The 24,542-nt window shown below is 40.5% G+C and overlaps 1 protein-coding gene across 1 annotated transcript; it reads left to right on the plus strand.

Annotated features, from left to right (window-relative positions):
• The first annotated feature begins 1,196 nt into the window (after positions 1-1,196).
• On the plus strand, positions 1,197-23,447 carry LOC145448103 (uncharacterized). Its single transcript, XM_080326419.1, has 10 exons — positions 1,197-6,414; positions 7,098-7,331; positions 12,661-12,878; positions 12,943-13,031; positions 13,555-13,724; positions 14,039-14,232; positions 16,921-16,966; positions 17,475-17,562; positions 20,079-21,246; positions 21,582-23,447. Exons 1-10 carry the CDS (start codon positions 5,357-5,359, stop codon positions 21,860-21,862), a joined length of 3,546 nt encoding a protein of 1,181 aa, XP_080182545.1. The 5' UTR covers positions 1,197-5,356; the 3' UTR covers positions 21,863-23,447.
• Positions 23,448-24,542: the final 1,095 nt, after the last annotated feature.

Consider the following 24,542-nt stretch of genomic DNA (forward strand, 5'->3'; position numbering starts at 1 on the left):
AGCTTGATTGTCAACATTGTCGGCGTCGCGCGAGTGCACTTGAAAAAGCAATTACTCACGACGCTTTTCGCGGTCTACAGCGAGCTGGGCCAATCAGTTAAATCGGTCCGGATTAATACCTTAATTCTATTGTTAGAAAGCATTACACGTGCTCAAGATTAACGCTCAGTATTTTTGATATTGTGAGCCTCAATCACTGCAACTGTAAGGTTACTACAATGTTCAAAGCACGGTATATGAGGGCATTTTTCGCGCATACAATTCTACTGTAGCATTTTCAGGAAAAGCAGAAATTTGATTGGAATTGAAATTAAAGCTTAGGAACGTTTCACAAATTTTCGCCTGTATTTCGATCTAATTAGTCTAATTCTATAGAATGGTGTAGATGTCAAAGTCTATTCATGAAACAAACCTGCATTCGTACTAAGTACAGAGTTTCGTGTTTGCTAGCGAATTGTATGTTGTATATACTAATGTTATTCTGCAGCTATTGTTAGCTCACAATCAACACTACTAACAGTGGCGAAACCAGGGAGTGTATTTTTGGGTCGTAACCCTCCCATTTCAGCTGATCCGATTGAGACAAAATAATAATAAAATATGGAGTTGATTCGGAATCGAGTGCCTATGGACAATTATACATACATATATGTATATATATCGAAGTTTTCGGTCAGCGCAAGGCCGTTCCTTTTTGGCCAATTTCTTCTCGCTGCTGATCGTTCTGGCACACTTCTCGGAGTCGCATGTTACATGGCCTCTAACTTCATATGTCTTGGTGCGTCGTGGCGCAGTAATGGCCGACGCCGAAGTCTCCCATTTCCATAAATCATGCGTATTTTTGTTGGGTGACGGGGACCCCAACAACAAGATACATGAAAACATATCGCATGAAAAAGTCGCATTAATTTCTAACAAATGACTCTATCATTCATGCTAATTCACGAAATAATTTTGGGCTGCCTTCGATTTCGGCCCCCCGCCCCCAGTTGGAGGGTTTGGGGTGCGGTAGTTACGGTCCCGACTCCAATATAGCCGTTTAACGCGCCATCGCCCCCTATCGCCCCCTTCGTTGTTTTCGCCCCCTATCGCCCCCTTCGTTGTTTTCGCCCCCTATCGCCCCCTTCGTCCGTTTTCGCCGCCCTATCAACCCCTTCGTTATTTTCGCCCCCCAGACCGCCAAATCGCCCCCTGGGGGCGATATCGCCCACGTTGGGAACCACTGTTCTAGTTCTAGTCGCGCATTCTGAAAATCCAATATTTTGTAGACCTACAAGTATATTTCAAAATGTGATCTTCACGGAACGAGTGTGTGGGTGTCAATACAGTATTATGACTATGATTGAACGCGATCGATTGTGGCCAACATACGTTCAAGTGTCCTCTCGAAAAATGTAAGCCTAGCATTTTTGGGAACTTCAACTCGAAATGAACAAGTGTTTCAAACAATCGGCAGCTGTTGATTCCGAACGCAGCATCGATATTGAGTCATCGATGATGGAACTCTTCGCGCAATTTTAAACCATAAACAGGAATCGTGCTGATGTCAACGAGATGACTTGTTACATGTTCAGGCAATATATACAGTTAAAATATATTCATACTGAAATAAGCCCGAATATGTTCCATATTCTTTTCTATTCACTACTAGTAGCTGACGAGTGTCTGTAGAAAATATTTGCGTTTATCTCCATGTGAATATATTACTCAATTACTGCAATTCTGCACATTTAGGAGTCTTTTCAGGGTGAAGTGTTTTATGCAGGGTTTATAACTAGGTGATATCTGATCTGATAAGTTTGTGAATAGACGGGCGGAGATCATAAAGCTAGCTGGTCGGAAAGAATGCTAATCGTGTGATTAAAAACAGCTAATCGCGGCGAATATAGTTGGATAAGGTTACGCGCGATGATTACTCGAGGTGTCCGAGTTTTTGATCAGATGGTGTTATCTATTGCATCATAATGCGAAAACGCGGATTTGGCGGTCAGTTGTCAATTTGTTAAATCAGAGGTCTCAAACTCGAATGTGCTCGCGGGCCAGTTTTCCAGTTTTGATGACGCCGCGGGCCGCAGCATTTCTAGCGGTATTCTATGTCTTCCAAGTATAGGCTTTATTCGGCGGAAATGAATTGTCCTATTGAAAGTGAGCCGATCCAGCAGAGCGACAGTAAACACACATCGTCAAAATGTGATTTACTTTTGCATCATTTCATGCCTGGCACGAGAAGAATCATAACATTTATAACTATTTGAATAGAGTTGTTGTTGTACTTGATATGTATTAATTATAAGATATAGACACCATATGGGCGGACAAATGGATGATGCCATCATAAAAGCTAGCGGGTTATGAAATTGCAGCTACTATGAATATTTTGAATTTACCAGATTGATAATAGAGACTGATCTGACATCAAAACATTTTTAGGTTGAGCATTGTAACTCCAACCCAGGATTCGGGTATTATACCTCTGATAAGTAGGCTATTAATCTCGTGGCCAAACATCTTCAAATATAAGAGCAGAAAATAATATAAATATAATATAAATACATGAATGGATGTGTCCTAGTGATTAAAATGTCGGAACGCCGAACGGCATATTGTTGTTACATCGTTGGAACGTACCACTACGGAATTAGGTACCTTTAAGTGACCTTAATAACATGGTTTAGCGACCAAAGATGTCAACAGATTGCCAATGGTTGCCATAACTACTTGCTTAATTAGCGAAATGTCAAGCTGCGACCTTCTGATCTATTACTATTCCCCTGATACGCGATTAGTTTGTTGCGTCCATGGTTCTGCCCATCGTTCTAACAAATTCACGGCATTCCATGTCACTCCGAGTCCACTCGAGTCATTTTCAATTTGCCATCGAGTTAGCCCGAGTCTGAGTAATTCTAAGAAAGGTCGCGTCCAAGTCCAACTCACAAATTTCAGTGACGAATCGTCTAAGGGTCAGGTTTTGTCACCACTGCATGGTAGCGTTTGCAATTGGTGCGATAGGGAAGTTTGATGAATAGTTTCAGGCTTTCGGAGAAATTTAAGAGGGAATTTTGACTTTAAACCTGAAAAGATATATGTGACATATATATCATCAAATTATTAAAAATCTAAAATGTCGTCGCGGGCCGCACAAAATGCTCTGGCGGGCCGCATGCGGCCCGCGGGCCGCGTGTTTGAGACCTCTGTGTTAAATGAAAAGTAAGGCTGCTACTATAGTAGATAAAATTATGAAAGTCGTGCGTAATTAGTAATGTACGCCGAAGAAACGGATTATAGAATATTGATATAGAGATATCGCTCTGCAATGGTGGGTACATAGTTCGTTGATTGTCTGACTGTTTAGTTAAACCAGGGAGGTGAATCCTAGGAGACAATCGTCACTGTCATTATCGGAAATTTTTGCGCGTAGGAATGTTACGCAGAGTACGAAGTTTTTATAGATAACTATAGCGCGGATAGTGAAATAAAATTAACTTCATGCGCCGCAATCAATCGGTTTCATATCCTGGGTTGTTAAATCCTGATCAACACGATAATCGTCTTCATCGAAATCCGACTTTTTGATCTCCGCTCTTAAAGAGGGAGGTATGGTAGAACGAATTTGCGTTTTGTCCTACGATCTTCATAGTTGATTATATTTTCGTGAGATTAGTAATAGCCTATACTTATGGTGGAGACGACTCACGACTCCGAGTGCGCGTTTTGATTCGCGTGACATGATCAGCCTTAGTCAGGAAATAGCAAATTTTCTATAATGTAAAGTATGACTGGTATTCCATTCTTTTAGCCGCATGAAAGATATACATTTGCACCCGCCACATCATTCTTACTGTTTTGGTGTCATAATGAGTGATATTCAACTCAAAATCGAATCATTCGAGTGCTTGGTTTTGCCAACCCCTGCCATATATTAGTTAACCAAGCTACGACGAATTGCTGTCTCTGGTTGCTAAACCTCGCTGTCACGTCTTTCGCATCTATCTGCACTAGACTTTATAGAACATTTTTACCTTTTCCAGATTAGAATTAGAATTATAGATGCACATTGCACATTTTCTTCCAAATTATATTAGAATTCGGATTATCGCTACACTGTTTTTTCCGAATTAGATCAGAATTAGAATTAGAGCTACACAGTTTTTTAATAATTAGATTAGCATCAGAGTCGCTGAATTCGCGAAAACTTGGGTATTGAACGAAGTTCAGTTCTGATCAAATCATTGTACATTTCCACAAGAACGAGAATAGAAAATGACTGCGCAGGCGCACCAAGTTTGACTCGTTTCGCGGCCAACCCTTGGCCCGCGGTTTTGAGTGGCCCGCGGGGTAATTCTCGAAATTAGTTATAATATCAAGAAAATAAATTACCCAGGAAAGTGATTGTGAACTCGCAGGGCCAATCGAAAATTTGATTAACCTGACCGCGAAATGTGGAACATTCATGACTAAAATAAGAGTTTCGACGCATTGGTTTAGCCAGGGGCCAGCAACCTTTTTGTAGATCTTCGTATATGACCATAAAGTAGAATATTTTGTAGCAGATTTATTGATTTCTTTCTTTTGGTATTTGTGTCCCCTCCTGAAAATTCAAAATAAAAAATACGCCCAATTTGCAGAATTGAGTCTAACTATATTCGCAATTATGAGACAACGTGTCGTCCAACATGTGACTTCGCGTCTGCACCCGCAGAAATATCATCCGCGATGAAACCTTTGCACAAAATGATAGACACATATTCGCCGAAATCTTCGATATTGATATGTCCAAGCGCCGATTAAACCTGTCCTTGACAAATCTGCCCAGCGGTGTACAGAGGCGACCCGCAATAAGCTACATACAAGTCACAATTTTTGACCGAATTCATTCGTTACCTTTAAAAAAATCGCACTTCGCACGACTAGGTCATGGACGCACACGTTATTCTCATGTCATATTTGTTTATGGATTTTGATGCGTAGTAATATAAATCTTGTTTTCATCCCTACCAAATCTGGTTCGTTCCTTTCGGACGACTCAAAAAGGGTCATCAACATTCAAGTGGCCTGCGCAATGCTTCTTAAATCTCTTGTGCCCCTTTGGCCTGAAAGGTTTGCCACCTCTGCACTATACAATTCTCCTGTAGTGTTTTCGGAAAACCAGAGATTAGAGCATAATTGAAATGAGAGCATAGGATCATTTCATACATTATATTAGAATTTAACAAATTAGATTAGAATTATATAACGTACATTTCGATCTAATGAGTCTAATTATACATCTAGAATAATCTCGTTGTCCAAGTCTATAATCCCTGTCTTAGTTATGGAAATTTCAGCATACTAACCCTACGATATTTTAGTGGAGCAAATGTGCGTTCTGATAATTTGTCCGTCTTATTCTTTCACGACAGTAAACATTACGACTGCATGTAAAATGCAGTACACTACCGGCCGTTACGATGATTACGGTTTCCTGACACTGAAGGGATTGGTTTTTGATAAACCTCAAAGTAATCAGACAACTTGCAGGTCAGAAGAGAATCTTTTGGAAGGCTCGATCACATCAGACGCGAATCAATCAGAACAGGAGCTACATGGCATGTACAAGAAGCCTCAGACAGCAACTATCAACAAGCGGATGAGTGCAAGCCAGCCTAATTTGAGGAGATCTAAGCCAAACGATGGTTGGAACATAAAAGTAAGATTTGATATTCCGGAATTTGATACCTCTAATGATTCCACAAAGAGAAAAGACAGCACTAACAATCAAAATCGACACTCCATGGTCAACACGAATGAACCAAAGCCTAAATCGTGGTGGAGGAGTATCTTCCAAACATCAACGAAACGGGATATGCCAAAGAAAGCTTCAAAATTGTCGAAGGCGGGACATCGAAAGCAGAAAGGTCAGCATCTGCGTGTTTTGGAAGATACCGTCGATATTTCGGCTACGCGGAAAGCGAATTATGACTCAAAACGCAACAAGAGCGAAGAAAAAGCATCAAACGCGTCTTTTGAGATTTTAGATCTCAACAAAAGCCCGTCTATATGCAAAAGAAATACTCGCCATCGAAAGAACAGTGTTTCCACCACACGCCCCGACAATGAGAAGCAAAACATGAATAAAAAAGCTTCGGAAAATCACAATTTAACCTTATTCAAGAGCACAAAAAGTAATACCAAGGTGACTGCGAAGTCCCCCAGTAATAGTAAGCCTCCCAGGCGATCATTAAAGCAAAATGTACCGGACGCACGTGATCATCCAATAGCCGAGAAACTAGTTTCACACTCGATCAAAGCCAAGAGCTTAAAAGTGGAATCTTCTGACGTCCCAGATTCGTCGAACGACAATAAAGAACTTTCAACGCGTAAATATAAAGTTAACAAGGATAAAGAACGAAAAGTTCTAGTTCATATTCAAACTCGGTAAGAGAACACTGTGTGATTTTTGAGGCGATATAGATAAAACTGATATCTAGCACCTTCACCGCTAACCCCGATATATGAGGTCGGTATTTAAAAAATATATGGCTAAGATTAAAAACTATATATGCAGTGACCTATATACAGGAGCTATTTCAGGTGGCCATGACAATTGAACTCATAACAGTGATGGAAACTAAACCCAGAACTACTCTCTACTTTTCGAAATCCAACTTGTGAAAATCGAATAGTTTGGCTTAAAAAACATTTAGGTATAGAACTACAACTGGTCTAAATTGATCTAAGAAAAGTAGGCCAAAACTACTTGAATGATCTGAAAAAATAAAAGTTCTCTGTTACTGACATACTACATGCGTACAGATGCAGCCGTTCCTGTTCATTTTATGTCCATGTCCATTTCATCAGCGAATCCTCGAAATCCGGATAAAAAAGTTATTTCCGAACAACCCTAATGACCAAGCATATCAAAGGCTGCAAAGGCGCTCAAATTAATGATGCGAAATATGAGAAATGCACTTCATGCTAGATGCTATATATTTTGAATATTGACTGAATATATCGATGTTATCGGGAGGTGATAGTCATCCGTTTGATCGGTATCGGCTTGAAAATCCGATATCAATCTGGGTCTAGTTATATGTTTATGTTCGCCCGTATCTTATCAGCGAGGAAATGCCTATCAGCAATGGGATCCCACAGTGGCAATCTCTATCATACCAATGTATTCCACGCGTTACGAGTTCACGCGCTAAACTGATAAAGCCTGCACAAGAGCCACAGAAGATCTTGGAGACTTCATTCATCGGGAACTGCACACAGACACAGCCGGCACTGGATCTGGTACTTTCAGACAAGAAACAGTCCAAATGTTCGTCTCCGAAATCGAAAACAGCACCAGCGTAAGTCGAATTTGTATTGCACAGGCTTCCAATATTTTTATACCGTCTGTCATTAAAAAAAAAATTGAAAAAAAAATGGATGACCCTATTAGTATTTTCAAAGGATTAGTATTTAAATTTTAAACTGTTTTATACAGAAACGAGTATCGGTAGTTAAAATGATAAAGTGCTATAAATACAACACGAAAGAACCGTGATATAAAATAATTAGATATTACATGACTCTGAAAATGTCTTGATTGCTGAATTTGTGATTAAGGTAAGGATGCAAACTCAATATCTAGAAGTAGATTATTGCTGTACTGGTATTTTTAATAAATTTGTTACAGTGAAGTACATTTAGATATGATGAATTATTTTAGTCTTATCCGTGACCCCCCTGAAAAAGTACAGGTTGAAGTCAACGGTACATTAAGATTGATGAAATTGAGATCCTGATATCTAAGGGTGATACAACCTTTCGAACTTTCATTTTTGAGATATAGTATTGTGCTCTCTGTAAACGAAAATCGTGTATTCGAAAGAGTGCGTATTTTCACTGAAAGGGCCGAAATGAGCAGTACACGGAAACAGAACCTAATTCAGATGTGTATCGCGGTCACAAATACTACGTGCCTACGTGCATGCCTTCCTATGTTACTATATGCATGCACGAGTTGTATAAAATGTTTTACTCGATTTAAACCGCGGTATAAGTCTGAGGTAGGTTCTGGTTTCGTGCGCCATGGTTGTATATTCACACCCGTATATCAGGGGTGATGGACGAGTGGAAACACACACTCTTTCGCTAAGAGTTTAGTGTAGGCAGGTGTAAATCGGATAAACAACACTACAAAATTGTTGTTTCACTCCCTTTTGCAGGAGTATATCTCTATAAGAATAGGTTTATTTAACTCATTTTTATCCCCTTGAAAGGTGTGTAAGAACTTTTACCCCATAGAAGTGGTGTTCACCTGATTGACACTCTACGTTGTCGTGGTAATCTGGCAAGGAGAATCTTGAAGATACTGAACTCCATTGTACAATTGAATAGCTTATGAATATTTATGGATGACTCCCGTCAGGGGTAATCGTCAGCAACTAGTAGAACATTGTATATCAACAATCGTATTACAAAATATGGGCATTTTAATAGGTACACAAACCAGTTAAAAATAGTACATTGAGCTTAAGCGCTCTCTGCACTCCGATTATTCGAAATTTCATGCTGGTGACGTCACATTGTGTGATACAATTGTTGATATACGTTCTTTTCAATTCTCAACTAGTTGCTGACGATTATCCGCGACGAGTGTCAGCCGAAAATATGCGGGTTCATTTCAATACAGATATACTATTCCACTGTAATCTGGAAAGCACACCTATCTTCCAACTAAGGATTTACAGCGCTGAAGTATCGTAGTTTAGTCGGATGCACATTCAGTCGCGCACGGTGTTGGTCGGTAACGAAGTACTCAAGTAGGTTTTTTCTAGTTTCATAACGTACTCAAGTAGTTATGTGTTTATACTACTCCCACTTCTACTACCCAGTTATCGAAGGAAAACTACTAACTTTTTACGTTTTGACTTTGCGAAGTAGTCTGCCTGTAATCTATAAGAAATAGATGACTATTCCCAGTCTCGCAGCTGCGGATTAGGGTTATCTGACTCCCTATTACCATGTTTTGACGTAACGGAAATGGCTTTTCACTTTTACCTGTCACGTCCGCTACCGATATTTCTTTCAAATTGTGATAGATATTCGATATGATCGGCTAACCGATCGTAATGTCACGGCAATCAACACTCGGACTTGGTCAGTTTCTTACCAATTGCCCAAATACGATTGTGGGAAAACATTTATATTTTTTCATGTTTTACAAATCAGAATAAAAAACCTGGAATATTGAACTTAATTCCGATTTAGATAGCAAAATACAATAAAAATAAAGTTTAGTTGAAAACAAATCAGAGTTGAATCTTATAAACACGAGAATAGCAAATTTCAGCACAGCAAGCTTGGCTCGTTTCGCACGATATAGTTCTCATGCAGCATTTTCATTAAGACTAGATAAGACAAGATAGCGTAATGGTTAAGCGTCCGGCTTCTTGATCGGTAGGTCGTGGGTTACATCCCCGGTCGGGTCAGACCAAAGACCTGTTTGTAACACTGGTATCCATGGCTTCCCTGCTTGGCGCTCATGCATTACTGGGATAGCATGGATGGGTGGTGCATGACTTAGAAAGTCGTAAGGGCTATATCTACACTTCCTTGTCCAGCGGCATATGCTCATCATGCATTCATGGTATATGCATATGCGCAGATCGTGTGTATGTGTATCTTGAGTCGGTGTATGCCGCAAAAACATCAAGGACAAAAATAAACTACGTTCTACCTTAGATTATATTTAAAATGAGAGCATAGAAAACATCTCACGAATTCATAATATAATTACATTACATACGTTCCGTACTAATTAGTCTAATTGGACAAGAAAAATGATATAGTTTTCCGATTCTGACTCGAACATCATCCGCAACTCTATTGAATGAACACGAGATGACAGTCCAATGTTATAGCAACGACAGAATATGTGTCTCTTATCGCCCTGAACGAACCGCTAAATCGCGTGCACAGTTAATATTGAGTGCAAATTCGAGTGCTTATATGTGAATAGATTCCGAGCCGAGTGTCGGGGTCCGACTCGGGTATTCGAGCACCACTTACGGTGACGTCATATGACAATAGAGCCGATCGTCAACATTTGAACCTTTCATTAGATTTCAAAGAAACCATGTCAAATACTTACGTGTCGGCGAGGGATATTGGTTCTGCTGAATGATATATGTGAATCTTAAACATAAATTGGCCTTATCTGTATCTGTATCCAAACTGTATTCGAGTTAACTGCTCTGTAAATAGAAATCGTGAACATGGCCGATTTTCACATTAGCATATACGGCGCAGATCAAGTAAACGGCAATTTCAGATATCGAAAATGTGCTTTCACATCTTCAAATATATGAAATTGAGTCGAATAGAGAGAGAGAGAGAGAGAGAGAGAGAGAGAGATGCATGCACAGTATTCGGTATCAGATAGGAAAGATCGATACGACCTGGTCAACTATAGTCTAATCACACCCGCATCAAACAGGTAGCCTACACTGACTCTATACCAGAGCTCTCAAACTGAAATGTGCTCGAGGTCTTAATTTCTGGTTTTTGATGGCGCCGTGGGCTGCAGCCAGGGTTGCCATCGACATGGACCCAAAAATAAGGACAGTCGAAAAATTAGATTGGCATTAAAAAGCGTTTTTGTAGAAGCATTGTACTTATATCAACCGTGTCATAACATTTTCCATAGTTTTCGCCGAAAAAAGTTGGTATTGGGCCCCCATAGGGTGATAAACCAAACTCCTTCACCTCGTTGTGATTAAAGGCGTCAACCAAGATGGAAAAAGGCTCTGTACCAAGTTCAGAAAAATCGTGTTCTTTGGCGTATAGAGTAAGCACTCCAGTAACAATGTATGTAGTCTTGGTCCTGGCCTAAGCAAACTTCTTTGCAATGTGAGAGTCGGGGAGTATTTCTCTGAACAATTGCGATGTGCAATCATTGGTGAGGAATGATTGCCGGTGTTTGACAGTATGGAATGCCCAAATACCCTCAGCAGCAGCTGAATTGTAGTCTGTGGTCGTTGGTTCTGATCGACTTGTGAAATTTTTTTAATCGACTGGCTCTAATTAATCAAGGATACACTTCTTTTGTTTTGGGGTATCAATATAAGTTGAAATTTTCCTATGGCCTCCCGGTTAATGATACAATTGCAGATATTGCAACACAGATAGCCTACTACAGAAAACGGTCAAAGTTCTGTAGTTGTTGAAAACATGACAAAATAAGGACGCAAGTCGAAAAGAAGGACATTTCTTAGAAGTAAGGACAGTTGAGTTTTGTAAGACGTGACCCTTCAAAATAAGGACAAATCTTAGAAATAAGGACGGTATGGCAACCCTGGCCGCATACCACTAATAATACAAGTATTTCATGTATTTCCATCAAGTAGGCCGTATTTGACGGGACCTTGCAGACTGGATACACACACATCGTGAAAATGTGATTTACTATTGTGAATTCACGCCTGGCACGAAAGAAAACACATTTTTAAATAATGAATAAAATTGTTATTGTACTTTGTATAGTTTGTCAAAATATATAGTTATAGACACCATGCGATTATACAAATACATCATGACATCGTAAAAGCTGTCGCGTTATAATTTTGCAGCTAGCGGACATTTGACGTGTCACAATTATAGGTAGACTATTTAAGAATTTAATAAAGATTGATCTGATATCAGAGCATTAGAGCAGCACAGCCTATTCCAGATTCTCGGGCATACTCCTGATAACTAGGCTATTGACCATGTCATCGCCAATGTCAAATTAAATCAGCGTTAGATTTACCTTCAAATATTGGAACAAATCAATAACAATTTGTATATGTTGATTAATGTGCCATGATAATAGACATATCCAATCGCTGAAGAATCCATCGGTGTTACAGCGGTGGAGGGTACAACTACCTGACTCGCCAAATTGGCGATAATAATATGCATAAAGAGACCCAAGAAATATGATTCAGGATGTAACTAAACATACATCAATGCGAAAACAGAATGCCAAAGGTTGCCATTCCCATACCGACCTATACTTTGATAAATACGCAACGCAAGCTACGACATTTTGATCTAATATAATTATTCCCCATAACAGTCTGATATTTCGAGTTCGAGTAATTTTACAGAAGGTCGCGCCCAAGTCCAAATCATAGTTTTCAGTTATTATTCAGCAACGGGTCATGCTTACAGAGTAGTTTTAGGACGAATTTTGAGTTCTTAAATCTAAAAAAAAACATAACACAGGTTAAATATTGTCGAATACTTCAAAATCCAAAATGCCGAGGCGGGTCGCACAAAATGATTTCGCGGGCCGCGTGTTTGAGCCCTCTGCTCTATACAGCGTGGTTGTAACGCAAGTTTGTTGAAAATCCCTAAAAGATGGTACAAGAAAACAGAAGCCACTTAAGATACGTCCTTGTACGAATTGTTCCGCTGGACCCATTATCACCTATTGGGAGGGTGTTGGAAGCACAATTTCAAACCTGAAAGTGTCGTTTCCATGATTCGGACCACGCGCTCTGGTAGAGATATGATAAATACACCTTCTTCCGCCCATAGATTGACAGTAAATTGACGAAGTCATCTATGCTTCATCATGGCTTCACACAAACAAAATACAAATTCAACCAGTTTCTACTATTATACTGACGATATATTTCTATCTACAAGCGTTTGGAAAACCGATGTGGAATCAGTGACTGAGAATGCGCGTGCGCAGCCGTATGAGACCAGCAATTCTGACAATCTCCACAACACGAACACCGGTATTGGGTTATTTGCTGAAACTTCATCTACTCTAAAGGGCACGGACTTGATTAGTTGCTGGCAGCAAGACGATAATGCGTTGTCGTACTTTGAGGTTGTGGCAGATGACGAAAATGCTGAAAGTACATAAAAATGTGTTATTTCGTGGATATCATCGAGTCAACTTGTTTTTCACTGACTTTACAGATTTTCAACGACAGGATGAATATTCCGACCCAATCACGCAGAACGCAGATGACATCAAGTCACCGCTTGCAAGATTCGAAAAGGACGAGGTATATGAATTATTTTGGAGCGTCCTTGGACCAGAGCTGGTCAAAGCAGTCACCGTCGGTGCTCAAGTACAAGTATTTATAACGTCGTCAATTTCTACTCAAGTACAAGTATAGATTCACATGTAAGTAAAAAATGACTATTCCTGGCCTGGTTGGGCCAAAAGAACTGAAAACTGTCAATTGGAAGTAGAAGGCTTCTATAATAAAAACCACTTGAGATTGTACTAAGAGAGGCAAAACCTACTTGAAGTACTTCGAAAAGTTGAAGTACTTCGTTAACGAGCACCACTTGAAACACACACACACACACATACTCAGGTTTTAAAATCAATAACTAATGAACTAATGAAATCCGCTATCAGAATCAGAACAACTCACTCTCCAAACTGGCAACTTGCGTTAAAACTAGAACTAGGAAAAACCGGTGTATAGTTGACTAACAACTCACTGCAGTTGCAGTTTGTACATTGTACAAGTGTGTTTTGAACACAGACGCATATTAATTCCATTCGCAATATCTCAGGTTCCTGACATCATCGCTCGGAAGCACCCAAACATAGCCACGTCATCGCCGTTGAGACATCTCGCTAAATGCATGCGAAGTGCCTCCATTATTAAGGCGAATAGCATCAAAACATCGGATAAGAGCAACGGAAACCAGCCACCTACTTCAGGCACTAATGAAAACGATCGGTAAGCCAGGCTACGATTTCTTTTACTTGCAAGCATTCATACTAGTAGACTTTGACAATTGGATAATTCAAGTTGTCTTTATCAAGACCAATTAGAGCAAAATGCTAGTGATATAATATCCTAATTCTAATCTCATTTCCGGTCTTACTGAAAATGCTACAGGATGACCGTATTTTGCGAAACGAGCCAAACTCGGTCTACCGACATCTGCAATTCTCGCGCTTATGAGTATGAACTATAAGGCGAGGAAAGTTCTTTTTGAAAGTCAGCCCAATGCATGTATCGTTTTCTTAACTTCTCAATTCTACGCGTAGATCGCCGGCGGTAGACACGACTGTTGCTTCCAATAAGTATTCGGACGAAGAATTGTCTGACAGCTTTTCGTTCCTGCTTGGAATGGCGAAGAAAGCCTCGCAGAAAACTTTACGTACTTCGCAGCGGTCTTTTAGCGATTCCGATTTATCGACTCCACGCCTTTTTCTAAAGGCTCGTTGCGCAAAGAAGAGACGTAAGTTAGTTAGTTATACGCAAAATCTATGCTACGTAGTTCTAATTAGTAAATATCTAGATGGCTCAATATATTACATTTATTCAGAGGTGGTCAGTATTTTCGAATAACTTCAAGTAGAGTCTGCCTACTCGCACTACCTCCTCAAGTAGTTATATAGACTGCTTCTACTTTCAGTTTCTTTAGACAAAACTAAGGCAACATTACTTACTTTTTAGTTATCTGTAAAGGCCATATCAGACGAGGCGATGTCGGCCGAACGTTAGTGTTTTTTTTATCATCGCCGCCATCGGCCGAATCGCGATCGGTTTTATTTGGCAGTGTCAATTAACTCGGTGGCATCGCCTGCGATGGGAGAAGTGGGAGATACGCTCATGCGTATCCATATATAAACCAGTGTCGAGACTCGCATAGCGTCACTTTTGCTCAAGCCGTTTGGCGGACGGACCTTCTGGCGCGGCATTGCGAAACGAATTACTGCGATGTAGTACTAAATTATTGAGCTGCTTCACTTACCCAGTATAGGCCGGCGTTGCAAAATTGGATGCAGCCTCCACCTTCGAGTAGAACCAGCACCCATGACAGTCAAAACTCGTGCTACTTTCAACTTTTTTGACCTACCCTTACAAATACCATGCTACCATGGTCCGAGAAGGTTTCATTCGACAAGACATTGCAGCATGAACACATAGGACAGGCATCATAACCATATTGCAGAATTAGTTTCCAATATTTTCGGCTAGTTGTTACTTTGTTTCGGACTTTTCTGGATAATTTTGTTCAGATGTGACTTTTGACTTCAAGTCGAAAACGGACAGTGTACCCCTTGGTATAGGACTGGTAGCACTCTAAAGTTGTTCTGTCAAAGGTCCAAGCAAATATAAACAAGCCAACTCTAGGCCTTTATAAAGGCTACGCCTTAAATGTATCTAGCTCCGCTGCGCAATTGGGATTCTTCGGAATATTTAATCTATTCGGATTTTCTGGATTACGGACAAGATTTTTCGGATTTGCGTGGATATTTCAAGGAGATTGTTCGTATTCGGAAGGATTGCTCCTCAGAGACTTGAGCTGTCGGATGGATTCGGATTCTCAGAAATCACTATCCGCCCATCACTGATCATAATACGGTAGTATGTACAATTGTACAGTAGGGCTCTTCAAAAATGACTTTTTTCTCAAATTGCACTGGCCACTTGATAAATTTTTTAGGTTGCCAACTTTAAGCCTACACACCAAATTTGATTCAATGCCAACCATTAGCTGCATTGCTACAGGAGAGGAAAGTTTCAATTTATTATCTAAAAATGAATCACAAAAACATTTCTGTTCACCCCATGAAAGTGTTAGGTTGTCCAATGTCCATAGAAACAATGTTCACCAAATTTTGTTCAATTCCAACCAGTGGAAGCGGAGTTATCGCTGTCGGAAAATTTCCATTATAAATAAAATAGTATTTACGCTGAACAATTCTAGAATTATTTATTATAGTGGTGCCAACCGTGAATAGTGTTTTATTGAAATCCAAATTTTTCGGCGGCAATAACTATGTTTGTACTGGTTGGAATTAACCAAATTTGACGTGTAACCAAATTTTGGTGTGCAGGCTTAAATTAGGTAACCTAACAATTGTATCAAGTAGCCAGTGCGATTTGTGAAAAAAGTCAGTTTTGAAGAGCCCTAATGTACAGTGTACCTGACCTGTACAACAACAAAAAACCTATTCGCAGATGTCAATCATACCCGAGCAGGTTTAAATGCAACAGATCAGCGCCTTCTGAAACTAATCAAGTGCAACGATCTCTCACATGATAGTAGAGAAATTATCGCCGGCATCGCCTCGTTTGATACGGCCTTAAATCATACTTCTCCGTCTACTACTTGACTATAAACGATGACTACTTAAACCACCTCTGGGTAGAACACAGCTTTTCAGTAAAGTGTGGGATTTTCGAGCCGATACCAACAATAAAACTTATATTTAGCACCTTCACATCTATATTCTGTCTATTAAAAAAATATGAAATCTAGCTTTACTCATATTTCCACAACTTCACAGCATTTATTCGTGCAGCTTTACACTCAGTGCTAAGATTGAGCATAAAGTACTTTTTTGGAGAACTCTAGTAGGTTTTCATTGCTTGCACTAATTTCCCAAGTGCTCATGTTTTTAGACTGCCCCCATTTCTACCGAACTACTTTCCGTTTTTTGGCAAAACTATGCCAGGAACAGCTACTTCTTTGCCAAGCTGCTATGGAAATCAATACTACTTGTACTAGAGTAGAAATTTACGAAGTTTCCTAAACTTTTCACTCGAGTACCATCGTTAGCTATATGTCCCTTCTACCTGTAAGCTATTAGAAATTGATAAATATTCCAAATCTATCGTTCGCAGACGATACTTCTCTGACTCCCTACTACCATGTTGTGACGTCATGAAAATTGTCGATATTATTAACTTCTCATGGCAGATACCCATATTCTTTCAATGTGCAATATCGCCTCTATATGCTCGGTGAGCCGGTGATCGGTCGTGCTCTACAGTAAAGATGCATGGCTTTTTAATTGCTGCACCCATGATTCGTTAAAATCATTACTTGTAGTTGTACATGAGTAGAATTCTAATTCTAATTTCAGTTGAGTACCAAAGATGACTAATTCAAACTCCTGTATATATCTACTTCTAGAATCACAGGGTTCGACCGCGCACAAACCGAACAACGTCACGGAAAGGTGAGCGAACAGTTTCTTCGTCGCTTGTTATTAACGAATAGGACAATTATTCGGGTGCTCTTATCTGAATCGACTATCAATTCCCACGATACTTGTCGATTAACGAAAGATGATTTCTTCGTGTTCTGCAATGATATGCTCTTAAGCGCGAAGAGTTAATTTGACAACGAAATTATAGCTTCGATACTATTTTTCACATGCCTTGAAACCTCGTTTGGTCATATCGCAGCATACGAAACTTCTAGTACAAGGCTACGCACCTTATTGGAAATGACATATCTATGAAGTCATGGTCAACCCACGGTATTGTCACAAGTGCAACGAAATAAGCAAGGTCGAAAAACACTAAATAATCATTATTGACATGCAGAACTGGTACTATATTTTCTGTGGACGCGTAAATGGTGCATATTGAACTGTCCATATCTTTCATAATGTGTGATACTCGACTCGAAGCCAATTACTCAAGTACGTCTGTACTGCCCTATTCACGCTTCTCCACTTTTAGATTGTCCCAAACTCAAACGATACTGGCAAGAATGCGAGAAAGGGTATGCAGACTTGAAGTCTTAAGTGACGGGACGGATAAAGACACGGTGGGTTGATGTGATACGTCAGGACTACGGCAAGCTATGATACTTTACGTGAGGCGGCGATAGTCTGGTTGCGACCCCAAGTAGTAGCAGAAATAGTTTCAATGGAATTTTGTAGTTGATTAATCTGACACTAGAAATATGATAAGTGATAACGACAGCGATGCATCAATATTGTGTATTAAGACTAGAGAGAATGTCTCACCTGATATGGCTTGTGCCTTAATTTTCATTTGATATTGTAGTGTTTAGGGTAGGGTTAAACAGTAAAGTTAGGGAAAGGAGTCGCCATAGGCTGAAATCACTAGTAGCCGTAGAAGTAACGCCTTGAATCCGCAAGTAAAAGTGGCAAATTCAGAGATCTGTCAAAACTGCTTCATGTACTAGTTTATAATATTATGAAAAGCACGCAACTTCACTCAAGTTTCAAAAGTAGATTAAACCTTATCTGCACAGGGATTTTAGGTAACTTGACCGGCGAACACGTTGAAAAATCGCCAGCCTGGCATTTCCTTGTGTCTTTGAATGCCTCACAGTGAATTCGTTATTTTAGGGCAGGGGTCACCAACACGCGGCCCGCATGCGGCCCGCCAAGTCATATTCTGCGGCCCGCGACCTGATTTGAGATTTAGGAAAAAGCTAAGAAAACCAATTTGAAATGCTGAAATTAACTACAGTTTCAACATGTTGTTGTTGCTTCAAAACAAGCTATTCTCTTGTGCCCAACATCACTATTCGTCATTATAGCTAAAACGGCTGTGGTGATGGCAACAGTATTCCATTGAGGGAGAATCACCTGATGTGAATGGGCATGGGCATATTGTCTTGACTTGCAACGGTCCAAACACTGCCAACACCGAGACGCATAGAAAACGGCTTAGGGCAGTGGTTCCCATACTGGGGAGCGTGCGGGAAGAGGGAGATGCGCTCAAATGAAAAAATTTTCGCGCTCCGCGCGATTTACCTATACTTCGTACTTATTGCTATGTGTATAGTCCGTAATTCATCTTATAGAATTATATTATCAACAGCCATGACCTTCCATGCCATCAAACTAGCTGTTGGGATTGCTAGCATTCTAGTTGCATTTTGTGATATGACGAATTTTCAGTATCATAAAGGGGTGTGTGTCTAAAAAAGATTGAGTACCACTGCCTTAGAGCTTCCCCACAAGATCAAGCTTTACGTGACGATGGTCTTTCAGCTAGTGGCGAATCTCGCTATTCCTAATATCGATCCCTTAGTCGCCAAAAAGCGTTTCCAGGCATCGTGCACAGCTCACAGTTCAAAATATAATATAATTGGTGATAATGATTTTTTGTTGTGTTTGTATTCCTTTAATGAAATATTATTTCTTTTGTTGTCAAATATGGCCATTGCATATGTTAGGTAGCTCACCGTTGTACTGACGTAGAGTTTGAGAACGAATTTTCCAATTTTACAACGATATCGAATTCATGCGGCCCGCGGCCTCTACGAAATTTGAAAAGTGGCCTGCGACCCGTTTTGAGTTGGCGACCCCTGTTTTAGGGGATGTTATATTGATAGAACTATAAGAAACGATCATCGACCCTAAGTTGGAGGTATTTTTTCTGACATGGCATAGTTTTTAGCTTGAACAAGTCGAAAATCTAAATCAAAATGTTCAACAGTTTTTCCATTTTCGATATCCTTCGGAACTTGTACTTGACGGGCGTGCTGGCCAAACTAACTAACTAAAATCGGTTTCGGCACCGAAAGTGCATTAGCCTCGTCCAGGTCAGTGGTCGTCAAATTCAGATTTGAGAATTAGGCTTTGGTAGTAATATGTGATTCGCAAAATACCGCGTTTGAAAGGCTGGTCACCTTAATAGCTCCTAAACAACATTAAAAATACTTCAAATCTGTGACCGGAGATACTACTAAACTTGACCATTTCTCTCAAGACTATATTTATTGCAGTAGAGTTTAGTAAGTCGAAGACTTTTCGTGTGCACATTATCTGATTATCAAGAGTTAACGGAAAAAATAAGAAGCAGAAGGAGTTTCTATGCAATCTTAAGATTTCCCATTAAATCGACGGATCGCATTTTTTTAGCAGTCAATCAGAGGCGACTGATTTCGAACTTGCAAAATATTTATTTGCGACAGACGCAATGTCATTAATGAGACTATCGTCGGATATATATTTAGATGACTATTTTGCGCAATTTTGATCACGATTTCACAGTCCAAAGTAACGCCAACTTGTCACAAGACTACTTTAAAAAGTCGAAAGTGCTACAGGATTGAAATGTTGCAGCTTACATTGCATTCCTATTCGCGATGTATTGTTGGTAGAAATATTCAAATGATGTACCACGAGGAAGTTATCGAAATAACATCGCAAAATTCCCCACTCGTAAAAAGTAAGAAGCTTTACCAAAAAGACTTGTGAAAAAGACGTGGAAAGTAGTCTGAGTACTGCAAGTATAGGTTAAATATACTTAAGTACCTTGAAAAAGTAGGACATCGTGAGTGAACACCTCTGCATTTTACAGGAAAACTCGCAAACCCACTCTGGTGATACTAGTATGCAACATACTGCGCTGCACAAGTCGAGGTCCACAGATGACGGCGTCGATCCTACAACGCACCAAATGTCTGCTTTGCCATTGCCCGTGATCAGCAGAAACAATTCCACGGATCTCGCTCAAAATGACGATTTACGATCAAATAAATCGCCGACATCTTCGCTCGATAGTTTATCAATTCCCGACAGCGAAACAGAAGCTCCCTGTGGTGATTGTGACGCATCGGCACCTTGTGGACCCTCCCAATACTCTTCCGACTACCGAGACAAAGTTTGGGATGCGGCAGGACCTTCTAACATCTCACAGTTAGTTCGCATAGACAGTTTCAACCCATCCTCGATCCACACTGACCGACAGACAACAATCAGAGAGTCTGAAATCAAGGCAGAGAACGTAGATAACATGTCACGAACTTCGGATCTTATCAATATTCAACAACAGGTCGAAACAGATATGGATGTTCCTGGCGCAAGTGCTACTGATGCAAGAAGACAGGACATGGAAATAGATGTAGGGTCACCGACTCGACGGCGTCTAAGAATCATGCCATTAACTCTTCCTCTGCCTAAATCGAGCAGGCATACATATGATGAAGAATTTTTCAAACAATGCGACACTGCAGACGGAATATTATCTCCGCAAGTCACAGGAAAGGTGGAAAGCCAAAGTTTCCAGCCAGTATCCAACACGCCGGATCGGAATCGTAGATGTACCGCGCTCGGAAATGTACCGGACTCGTATCGTAGCACTGAACTTAATGGGTCGATGCAATCGTCAGACTGTGAGTCGTCGGCAAACTGTAGCTCGACTACATGCTCTTATTTATCAATTCGTCCGGAAAAGACTGAAAAGCATCAAATTATGAGTGATTTTGGAAGCAATTACCCCATTAGCGAAGATAATGCTCGCTCGAACGAGGGTGAAAACGACTATTTACCTGAGAATGCAGAGCATCCTAGTCGACAATTGCAGTTGGAAACAACGACGGATGATTATACTCCGACTTTGGGGAATTTGTCGTATCAAGAACTGCAGGACCTGCTGATTCAACAGGACCGTGCAAGGCAGACCATTCTGCACGAAATGCAGTCCATCATCAAGACGAGGAAATTAAATCTGGACGGCGGAAAGGCAGGTAGGTAAAAAAGCTATCAGAAAAATGTAATTAAAAGTAGAATTAGCTATTTTCAAGACATGTCAAAACTAATTGATGTAGAAATAGAATGGTCTGAAAAATATTCATTTAAGAAATCTGAAAAGCAAATCTGGTCTGGGTGATAATAGTTTGTACAAGCCTCTCCCAGAGGCATTTATATTATACTGCTAATGTTTCATCGTGTATTAGTTGCGATTATCTTGTTTTATCTCTAAATTGAACAATTTACCCGTATATTAATGGTACGATCTGGTCTTCTGTATTTATTTCCACTGTAATGAGCCAACAACCCAACACTGTGCCTACTTCTACAGGTGGTGACTATGTACTAAGCCCTCGCGGCCCCTCGGTAAACCGCAAATCCGGACCAAGACCTACAACGTCTATGCGAGACGATGGTATCATGTTATCACAGCCTCACGCCGACTCGATTCGTAGCAAAGAAACTGTTATGTTACCGTTTGCGCCCACATTGGATCAAAGCGTGGAGCCTACGAATTTGAAAGCAGGATATAATCCGACCATTGCGTGCAGAACAACCCATCCCATCAAACATCAGTTTTCGGGTCGACGCAGCTGTTTTTCACAACGATAAACTAGAATTTTCTACACATACAGACACAGTAGCGTGCGCAAAACGCAAAGATAGCAAATTCCCAGCCAGGCAAAAAGAAGATACGGTACTTCTACCACCAATTGCAAGGCATGCAACTAGCACCAAACTAGTAAAGGACAGTATCCACAGAAGATGTACACCTGGCCACAGCTCGCGATATTGTGGATCGCTAAATACAACATCATTCGAAGACTGCAGTGACAGGAGTCATGAACGGCCTGCATACAAGACCAACACGCTAACTCGCTCAAGCAGGCAAGAACGTTCGAAGCAGCGCGCCAGCAGAGAGACCTCTCGACAACAATCTACATATAGCGAAGTATCGTCGAACAAGGGCAATTATTATCGGAGTACGCACAGTGAAACGAAAAGGTCTCTTTACACCGAAACTAACATTGACGAAATCGACCTAAACAACGGATCTCATCTAATATCAAGGTCCAGATCACCTCGCACTCCGGATACCAATACAACTGTCGTAAATGAGCCACAATTCCACTTCTCAGATCGCATTATGTACCAGCAATCCCCTGTCTATGATCCAAAAGCTTCCACGCCTTGTGGAAATGGTAATGCGCCAGAAATGAGCACTCTGGATATTAACAGTGGAAATGAATTTCAGAAATACTGGGGCTCAATACACAAGGACCAGAAAAAGGTTTACATCAGCGGTCTGAGCTACGTGTGCGACGACTACGAAACTGATTTGTGACGTGTTGTTATTGTTTGTGGTACTAATGGTGTTTGTAGAAAGCCAGGGTCATTTACACCAGGCCGATATTCCTTATTTTTTGATTCCATAGCTACCGACTCGTAGCACGACCCACTTCTAGGCTTTTGTAAGATATCGTGCAATCGGTTGAGATGGTGAGGAACCTAGATAAACCTCCAACACTTGGGTTGGAATTCCGAAGTCGACCTCGGTCGGACTCGAACCCACAACCCATTGGTGTTGTAGCTGTGGATTATACCACTATTCTCTCTCTCCACCATTTGTGACGTGTTCGAAATCGACTGTGTCGAATATGGACGACAATTGCTTGGACCATTCTAAGCGAAACGAATTTGCATGGGCTTGGGCACACGAAAACAGAACCTACTTCCTATAGTTCAGAAACCTTGTTCGTGTGGTGTCAATTGATTTAGCATTTCCTTGTTTTTGTGATTCAATATATTAGAGCACGGTTTGAGCCAATCATCATCATCAATTCGCGTTTTTTTCTCTTGTATATATAACCAATCGCTAGCGTAGTTCTTTCGATATCTTAGCGGAAGAGACAATTCCGATTGATTTATGTTTTAAGACAGGGTGGCTAACCCGTGGCCCCATGGTAATTTTTAAGACATAAACTGAAATGTCTACATACTTTATTGGAAACTTTCAAGGTAATAAAAATTCAATAGCATGAGCGCGACATTTTCCGTAAATGTTCGTTATTTTTTATATACTATTTCGCCGCAGATTTATTCACCTTAAACTTTTTCTTCGATGATCAAGAGCCACTAGATTCGTTGCTATCAGTACTATTCTTGAAAAAGAACAATGAAAAATACGCTTAATTTACATCATTGAGTCCAATTCTATTCGCAATAATGAAACGGGATATTTCCGGTATCGCTTGAGGTCGTTGGGATAGTGGTGTACGGTCCGCGGAACTGGCATCCGGCGACAACCATCTCCGAGTCAGGGAAAACAAGATATATATTGCTATGTTCTTGATCTTGCTTGAACAATAACTCATACGACAAGGTTGCAATATGAAATCAGTATATTATCAACAGAATAACTTTAATACAGCGACATGATCCAGAGTGCAGTTAAACGAAAGACCAGTAGACAAGAGAACACAGGGTATAAATAAATAAGAAGCACGACACACGAGGAAATAATGATTGGCGATAATGCCTAATCCCATACAAATGAGAAACAAACGATACCAATGCACGAACATAAACAGTCCTCCACTGTTGGTAAGTATACAGGGTAATGTACGTTGGCCGCTAGAAATACGTTTGTTTCCTAATTCTAAGCGGATAACGTCTGCCCGACTTTCGAGCAGGACTAGCTACAGGACGTTGTGCCCTGTTTCTACCCAGTGGTTGCTCAACTTGTGGTTGCTGACGCTGAGCAACTTCCTGTGCGGATTATTATTGCTAGGTGAAATCAAGCTGGAAGTCCATGCGATGTCACGTCGAGCCATCTGATTCGTTTTTACGGTACTCCAATGTCCTTCGTGCAACAATGATAAGGCTCGCGCTCGAAGTTTGTTTGTGTGTTTTGGTTATTCGTGGTGTTTGTCGACTACTATGCGTGAGGTTCAAGCTGCGAGCGCTGGTCTTTTCGGCGCCTGGACAGTGGTCATATCAATGTTGAACATTTTGGTCAACATGTGGCGGTTATTTTATTTCAAGGTTTTATCGCCGTCGGTACCTACAAGGAGTCGCGTGTTGCCCGAAACGTGGGTCTCGTGGTGTGAAAATGCCAGTCGATCTCGAAATACGGCGTTTGAGCAAGCGTTTTCCGAGTCAAGCCGTGGGCAGACTCAAGGTCTTACTCATTCCCTTTTTTACGGTTTGGCCCTGAATATATTGCGGAAATTGCGCTGTGAGCATGTTTGGTGCCTGCATTCACAATTTCAACTGTAATATATAGCACCGT

Source organism: Botryllus schlosseri, chromosome 10 (genome assembly GCF_051294905.1).
Source record: "Botryllus schlosseri isolate E-star chromosome 10, Bs_hap1, whole genome shotgun sequence".
NCBI lineage: Eukaryota > Metazoa > Chordata > Ascidiacea > Stolidobranchia > Styelidae > Botryllus > Botryllus schlosseri.